This window comes from Carassius carassius, chromosome 16 (assembly GCF_963082965.1).
Source record: "Carassius carassius chromosome 16, fCarCar2.1, whole genome shotgun sequence".
NCBI lineage: Eukaryota > Metazoa > Chordata > Actinopteri > Cypriniformes > Cyprinidae > Carassius > Carassius carassius.
Genome location: NC_081770.1, coordinates 11,859,249 through 11,867,454, shown reverse-complemented (window position 1 = coordinate 11,867,454; position 8,206 = coordinate 11,859,249). Strand labels below are relative to the sequence as shown.

The 8,206-nt window shown below is 35.6% G+C and overlaps 1 protein-coding gene across 2 annotated transcripts in view; it reads right to left on the bottom strand.

The window, feature by feature from the left end:
• si:dkey-182g1.2 (uncharacterized) overlaps window positions 1-8,206 on the bottom strand; it is an 11,093-nt gene extending 2,887 nt beyond the window's left edge. The window contains exon 1 of one of the 2 annotated variants that reach the window (XM_059570096.1): window positions 7,835-8,206. In XM_059570096.1, the coding sequence (XP_059426079.1) occupies window positions 7,835-7,880 (46 nt within the window). In that variant the 5' untranslated portion in view covers window positions 7,881-8,206. Of the gene's footprint in view, window positions 1-6,588; window positions 6,701-7,834 lie in introns of those variants that run through there. The other variant, XM_059570095.1, reaches the window with a different exon arrangement.

Here is an 8,206-nt window from a genome sequence, read left to right as displayed (position 1 = left end):
AGGATTCGAATCCTAAAAATCCACACATAAGCGGTCTTATTCAAAATAAACAAGTAGCTTCATCCTTGAGTTTTAAATGAAGTCTCGCGAGAGCGCGGTCGAGCAGAATGCGGAAACTGGGTGCGATTGTCTGGCTGCGATATTAAAATTGAAACTGGATGATACAGTATAGCGCTTTATAACATATACACAGACGACGATATTTTTCTTCCGTTGAATTGAGTAGTAAGAGGTTTACGTTATTTGTTGGTTTTGTTGAGCCACTTAGGCGGATTAAAACAGCTGTTATGGATTTATTTTGAAATAAAAAATATGTTGATAGAGATCAATACGCGTTTAGAAACTATTGAGAGCCGAAGCGGTGGAGAATGCGTTATATACGACCTACATTGCGACGGACAGGCAACAAACTAAGGGTAAGGAAACCATTTTTCTACACAAAGAAGCAGTTTTATGTGTGTATTGCTCGTATAATGTTTAGATACGTTTTAGATAGAGATCTGTCATCGGACAAAAACGGTTGATTCACTGAGAAACTTATGGCAAAGAATCAAACTTCCGGTAGTGTTTGAGCCACACGCTGTATATTACCTTGACGAAAATCAACATTACACAGTTATGTCAAACAGTTTGTCAGAAGTAGACGTTATTTTTGTCGTTAGCGTTGACGTTCTTGCTACTAGAGCGGACTTGACGGCCTTTGGGCGGTGAATATTGTTTTCGACACAAAGTCGTGTTCTTCCAGCAGAGGGCGATTCACGGCTCAGTTTAACGATTAATATAAATATACACATACATGGAGGGGTTTGACCTCTTCTAAGACATTTGAAAATCCAAACGTACTAGCTAGAAGAATAAAGCTCTAATAAAGATCCTGCACACGCGACTATAAAAGTATTATTTAAAATCATCGTCATCTGTTAATGTGATCAACTCTTCTGTATCAGCGATGAGAAAAGTAACAGGTGCCAGCTGACAATGCTGTCTGAAAGCATTGAGAAGCGTTCTGGACAATGATTTACGTGAATAATCACACGGAGGAGCTTATACAGCAACTGAATCGACAAATTTTAGACTTATATATATAAATAGATATGTCTAGAATGTAGGGATGAACTTCTGTAAGCTATTGATAAGTGGCACATAATGGAAAATACCAACAACACAAACTGACTATAAGCAAAAGCAAAACTAAGTTCACGAACCATGTCCACATGACATTTTTATTGTAAATTTGGTAAATTAATGGACATGCATGGGTTTTTCATGATATGCTGTACATAAAAATATTAAAAGAGTAAACTTTTTTTTTAATTTCTTACATTACATTTAGTTACAATTAATTTAAAAATAAAAAACTATATTTAGTGAGTGTGTATCTATCTATCTATCTATCTATCTATTTATCTATTTATCTATCTATATATATATATATATATATATATATATATATATATATATATATATATATATATATATATATATATATGCATACATGAGATTGATATGTGACCCTGAACTAGGGGTGGGCGATATCTCGATATTTAAAATATATCTTTTATAATATATATTTTTTAAACCTGATATGGATTTTGACATATCGTATATATCGATATATTGTTTATATTTAATTCTGATTCCGCCACTTTGCTTGTTTGCCTTCTCTGTGCTCTGCTCGCCCCCCGTCTCCTTGATTTTGTCCCCCCTCCCCTCGCGTGTAAAGAACTAGTCTTAAAAAAAAAAAAAAAAAAAAAAGTCTCAAAAAAGGACAACTGACTCCATTATATGGAGATACCTAGGTTTTAAGGCGTAGGGCGAACAGCAGGCAGATGTTTACTGTAGGGCCCTATGATTTCCGCGATGCAGAAAACGCGGACGGAAACACAGATTCCAGTCATAAAAATAGAATTTACAGTTTAATGTGGTATGTCACGGAAATTGTCAAATTTTGAATGAATTAATCAAAAGTAGGTCATTGCGCTTCCATCAAATCACGATATGGACTAATATCTGCAAATATCAAGCTGGAAAAGTCTATATAAATATGAATCCTGCATGTTCTGCGTGTCTTACACACACGGAAGCACGCGTGATTTTAGCGTCTTTCCTCTCAATAAATGAGGACGTAAACACATGAAAAACATCAAGAACTGCACTTTATGAGCATTTGACCATTTGATCTGAGTAAAACTAGTGTCATATATCACATCATAGACTGTAGTATCACATACACAGAACTGTAAAGGTAAACCCGTCAAAATAAAAGTATTTGCCAGAAATCTATTACTATTGTTCAGCAGAATGTACATAGCCCACTAAAGTTACTACTACTATTAAAATGAAACGAACATAATTTTTTAAGGAATAATCACACAACATTTCTTCCATGTTTTATTTTTAATAGTAAATCCCCTTTGTTTACCAAAAACTAAAGTTTGCTTAATTTTAAATAATTAAAAGATAAATTAAATGAATGTTTCATGCCTTCATTTTATAACCAGAAAAATGCAAATACACAGAATTTCTGAAGGGAAAAAACATTTCACATAAGGCTATTTTAAGATTTATTTTTTTAAACTAAATTAAGTTGTTTTTATGCATTTAAATAATTACACATACTAAAACACAGAACTAGGTAACAATAAAGAAAAAAATACAACGTTTCATAGGGCCCCAAAACCTAAAATTTGTTTTTGCGGGGTTATTTTTCCTGTAAAGATAGAGATATATATCGTATATCGAGATATAGCAAAATATATCGCCCAGCCCTACCCTGAACCACAAAAACTTAAGTGTACATTTTTTGAAATTGAGCTTTCTACTTCATTTTAAAGATGAATAAATAATCTTTCCATTAGTGTACGGTTTATTAATTTGACCGAGATACAACAACTTGAGAATCTGGAATCTGAGGGGACAGAGTGCTCTGGTGTTACGTTATAACATTTCACACATAGTCCGTCTGCAGTGCGTATTAACGGATTCCAGCTGCTCGAGGTTGCAGTCCGTCAGTGCATTCAAGGAGCAGTGCGTCATCTGCAGCAGTGCAGCGATCGTTTACGTACTGAGTCTATTTTTGCTGTGCTGCAGGCGCTGAATTAAAGTGAAAGTGCACTGTTCGCGGGAAAAATTAACATGGGTTGACATGGAATCGCTGTCATTTCACAATAAATGTATACTAATTAAAGCCTACTGTGTTTCACACGCAACACATGGGTTTTTGGCTAGGTTTAAAACATGAAAAAGGGCACTTTTAGATAAACAAGGAAAACAATATGTATGTTCACTTTTATGGAAGCAGAAAAACAAAGTTCATTAAGACCCGTGGGATTGCGTGATAAAGACTGTTTCTGTCTGTGGTGTTTTACTTTTAAATATTTTAAGAAGAAAAGTAGGATAATTGTGTTTAAATGTTTTGCCGCTTGAGCCGTTTATTATACAAACCTAGAAGTAAAATGCATGAATGATGCGTTGTTTATATTTATTGAGTTTAAACTAATGTCTATATCTATGAAAGATTGATACTGTTCTGTGATAAAAGATTCACAATGCTGGAAAAAAATATATAGGCCTATATATTTAGATATATATTTTTTTTACATGATACGAAATCAAAACAATGAACAAATGTTGTGTTTGTGGGCTAAATACACGCATCAGTAGCGCACTGCAAACGCGTCCTGTATGAAAGCACAATGAGTCCGTGCTGCGGACTGCATATGCACTGCAGGCGGACGGAGTATGTGTGAAACAGGTGTTACAGCCAAAAAGATTAGCCTGGTCTGTTGTTTGGAGGTTTTTTGGTTTCCAAAAATCCGAAGTGGACCAAACATCCATTTTATGCAAGTGCTGTCAGGTTAAAATTGTCACCAAAGGTGGCAACACGAGCAACACAATTTGCTCCAGCACCTTAGCCGCAAGCACGTCTTGGAATATCAACCAGCAGAAAATGCATTGTACACCTGATTATGCATGAAGAAAAAAAAAAAAGCAATAAACCGGAAAACCGGATATACGTGATATAAATTTTTGGTCAAACAGCCCAGCACTAGTCATGGGTATAAATAACAGCGTCTCCTCCATATATGACGGCTGCCTATAATAGCAGATAGTAGATAGTAGTAGACAGTAGGCAGATAGTAGACAGAATAGTGCACAGTACTTTGCCAAGCGTTTGGCCCTCGTATTGGGCATCCCAAGCTGTTGAAGCCACACACACAAAGATACATTCACAAATACATACATTATATATAAGCCACATCAGCTTCTTTAAGGCAAAAGCAAAGTTGAAAACTGTTTAAATTACTTATTTTAAAAAAAAATTATGTAGTCACGTGTCATTTTGAAACAGTTTTTCCCAATAGTCAGAGTACCACATGGTGCATTTTAAACCAATACTTAGGTTTGTAATTGAATGCCCTGCTATCTATTTTCCAGAAGACAAACAGATTTAGTAACATTTTGTGTGTATCTATCCCCTTAAGTGTTTAGCTGTTTCTACACAAAAGCAGGTTGTTCAGCGTGTTGAGGCCTCTCTCCTCCACTGACATTCATTCAAACAGAATGGCCTCTTGTCTTCAGTTACGTCCTTTTATGCTCACTCGGAGGGCTCTCACTGGGGGAGGGGCTTTTGCAAAACACTCAAAACTGCCAAGCGTCAAAGTTCCTTTCTTACTTCATGATAGGATACTGATTAACAATATTTTTTTTAAAGCCACAAAGATTGTCCACTTAGAAATTTAACTTTTAAATCATAGAAAATCCCAACTTACTATTGCTGCAAACAGACCACAATTAAAATATTAATTCATGATAAAACCACAAGAACTTTATAGATTTTGCATTGAGGACCGCAACAACTTCTTTCCATTCTTCACCTCTTAAATTGTACAGTATTCCTGGTTAAACCATTGTTAAAAGGATCGTTCACCTAAAATTATTTTTCTTTCTCACTCCTTGTTGTTATTTATGTTATTTTAAAACTGGTATGACATAACATCATATTCAAAAATGTGTTTTATTCTTTTAAAATGCAAGGCAATAAGACCCCAAACAGCACAAATCTAGGTGAAGGTTATTGAACATTTTGTTCAGCTCAGCTGGGACCATATGGCTCTAGAATGTCAAGGTCATGGGTTCGACTCCCAGGGAATGAAAATAGAAGCACAGCAACATGGCCCTAGACATGCAACAACTTGCGATTGAGCTTCAATATTTGCTCAAAGATCTTTCACAGTTTGTATAAATAGTCTGTGTGTTATTTTCAACTCGATGGTAAGCATAGTTGGTCAAAAAAAAAAAAAAAAAAAAAAAATCACCTACACATTAATTGCACTACTATACTAAATTTTTCTACATATTAAGTTCTTTAAAAAAGAAAATGGTTCAATTCAGGTACTCAAATGATCTTGTGATTACTTTGATAAACAATACATAGATTATGCATTATCATAGACTGTATAAAAACATGGACGTAGTGTCCGTGACGTCAGCCATAGGTTTCTCAAGAGTGTTTTTGAAGCTCAAAGTGGGCAGAGACGGCCATCGCCATCTTGGCAACGCGTCACCGAACATCACTCGCGAATAATCGAAAATGGGTAAAGGATAGGAGCTTGATACTGAAACCACACCAAACTAGCTCAACAGCAGTGACAGCAGCGGCTGTAAAATCAACCTCTCACAGTTGTCGTGAAGGGCTAAATTTGCTATACAGATCAAAACCACTTTTTGAACCAGGCTGTAAACACACACACACACACATATATATATATATATATATATATATATATATATATATATATATATATATATATATATATTCTGCTGTAAATTTAGTTATTTTAACTTGGGGAGTCTATGGGACCGACTCCCTTTTGTGGCCAGGCTCTAGTGGCCAGTCGATGAATTACAGTTTAACTCACTTCCGTGTCTGTTCCACGTGAGCTACCGGAAGGTTGCCCTTGTGCATTATGCATTTGGCTTTTATCTAAACTGACTGGTGTTGCATCCAATGCATGTATTTTATTCATGCAGTCTCTGAGAATCGAACCAATGCCCATGGCTTAGTTTTAATTAAACAAAAATTGGAGCTTTACATCAGCAGTATTTTTTAGCAACACGCATTTGTTAGTAGCCTACATCGCAGATTGATAAAGGAGAAGTGCAGGCCTAAGAAAACATTGCAATCTTTTTACAGTATCCACTGATGGAGAAACCCACAGCAAAAAATCCCAAACTCGCCATTCATCCATTACAAACCAACAAAACCTTTGACAACTCCTTTGCAAACGCATTCAGCAAGCTATAGCCCCATTTTCACCAGAGCAATGTCTTCATAAAGTGCTATGAATAAAATAAGCCACTGCAAAGTGTAAATTATCCATATTTCTTCAATGCCCCCACTATTAATAGCACATCAAGGAGAAACGCGCTGTTGCGTAGTTAATAGTTACTTAATTCATAACCCAAAATCAATAGTCAGCGTAACGTGAATTAACGCCTAGTTTTCCATTCATTTTAACTGATATAATGGCAGTTAAACTTTATAAACATTATAACTTGATTAGAAAAACGAATGCGTGAACTCACCTGAATAAAAACACATCCGGTTTGATGCACAGATAACCTAATGTTCCTCTTTCGCCCCCTTGTGTATTGAGGTTGTCAGACCTTTGCACGAGCTCACCCACATACCCTCGCGACAAATGTCATATTAGCTGTCATAGTGTTTGGGCGTTTACTGTAAGTACATTCATGTAAAGGGATTTGTTCGCGTTCGATGAAAAAAAAAACAAAACAAAAAAAATCACATCATCACGGGCGTATGCTTATTATATAGGCTAATTTATGCATTTAACCAGAAATATTCTTAACATAGACAATTATATTATATTTATAAATAATAATAATAATAATAATAATGTTTTAGTAATTGAATGAAAGTTTATTGACATTTTGCTTGGTATTTGTCCGCTATTAGCCTATACATCATATAGAATTAGAATAAACAAGGCTAAAGTTTGCTATAGCCTATATTATTTTCATACAGATGCTTCAGCTTTCCAGCTGTCACATAGTACAACATTAAAAAATCATGAAAAACCGGTTTATGCAGCTAAACACGACGAACTGTACTGTACGAAGAACTTGCGTAATATAGCCTACACTCAACATAAATAACGCATTACCATCATCCATACATCGCGTTTATATTCGGTTTACAATTTATGATTATGATTGAGATGCATTTGAGAAAACAGTGCAGACAGGGATTGCAGGCTACATACAACATGACGTAAAGCAAAAACAACTGATCTTTTAAAACAGCCATGACAGTTGCATCAGCAAAATTAATCAGATCCCAAATATTTAAATATTCGAAAACCAAATAAAACCAAAATAAAGATTTGTGACGAATACGCATAAGGCCTACTGGCATCTCGGAATCCTGATTATTAAACAAATATCGCACAGATTGCACGAATGGAAACTGGAGAGACAATAATTACATTTACTTAAGTACCATATACCACGCACAGTTCTCAAAGCCCCGACGTGAATATGATATCAACCTCCAAATGGCTGTTATCGCAAGGCCTGAACTTGAAACCCAGTGGCGTCCGAGGTTTTATAAAGGGAAATAGCGCAGAATTCAGCACATACGCCATTTTTATTCTCTGTCTTGTATCCAAATAAAAAAACAATCGCTACGAGCATGTTAAGCACCGCGAGCAGTATGGAAATACGCGTATAAAAGAAAGAAAAACGCATTATTTCCGGTTCTATTAATTAAAACCGAAAGTGTTATAGCTACAAAAATAAAATTACTACTTACCGTTCACGAATAATAAGACAGGAAACATCAAATTCGCGATGCCCATGCTGATTGTAGATTTGTGTTATTTCTGGAGCTTAAAAAAGATGAAGATCGTAGCTAGAAATATCCATATAAATCTGTGGCGTTGTCGTTTCTCTGCCGCACCCAGCCAGATTGATAACAACAATCACTAAAAAACGGCTAAATAATTCCTGAGACCATTTTGAATTTACTGAGATTAAAGTCTGATATTCTTTAAGATTTGAACGACGTGGAAAATGGTTTTACGTTCCCTCAATGTTACCAATACAAGAGAACGCACAACTCGCTCGAAATGGCTGATTCTTCCGTCTGGCAGGTAACGTGACGCGGGACAACACCGACTCATAA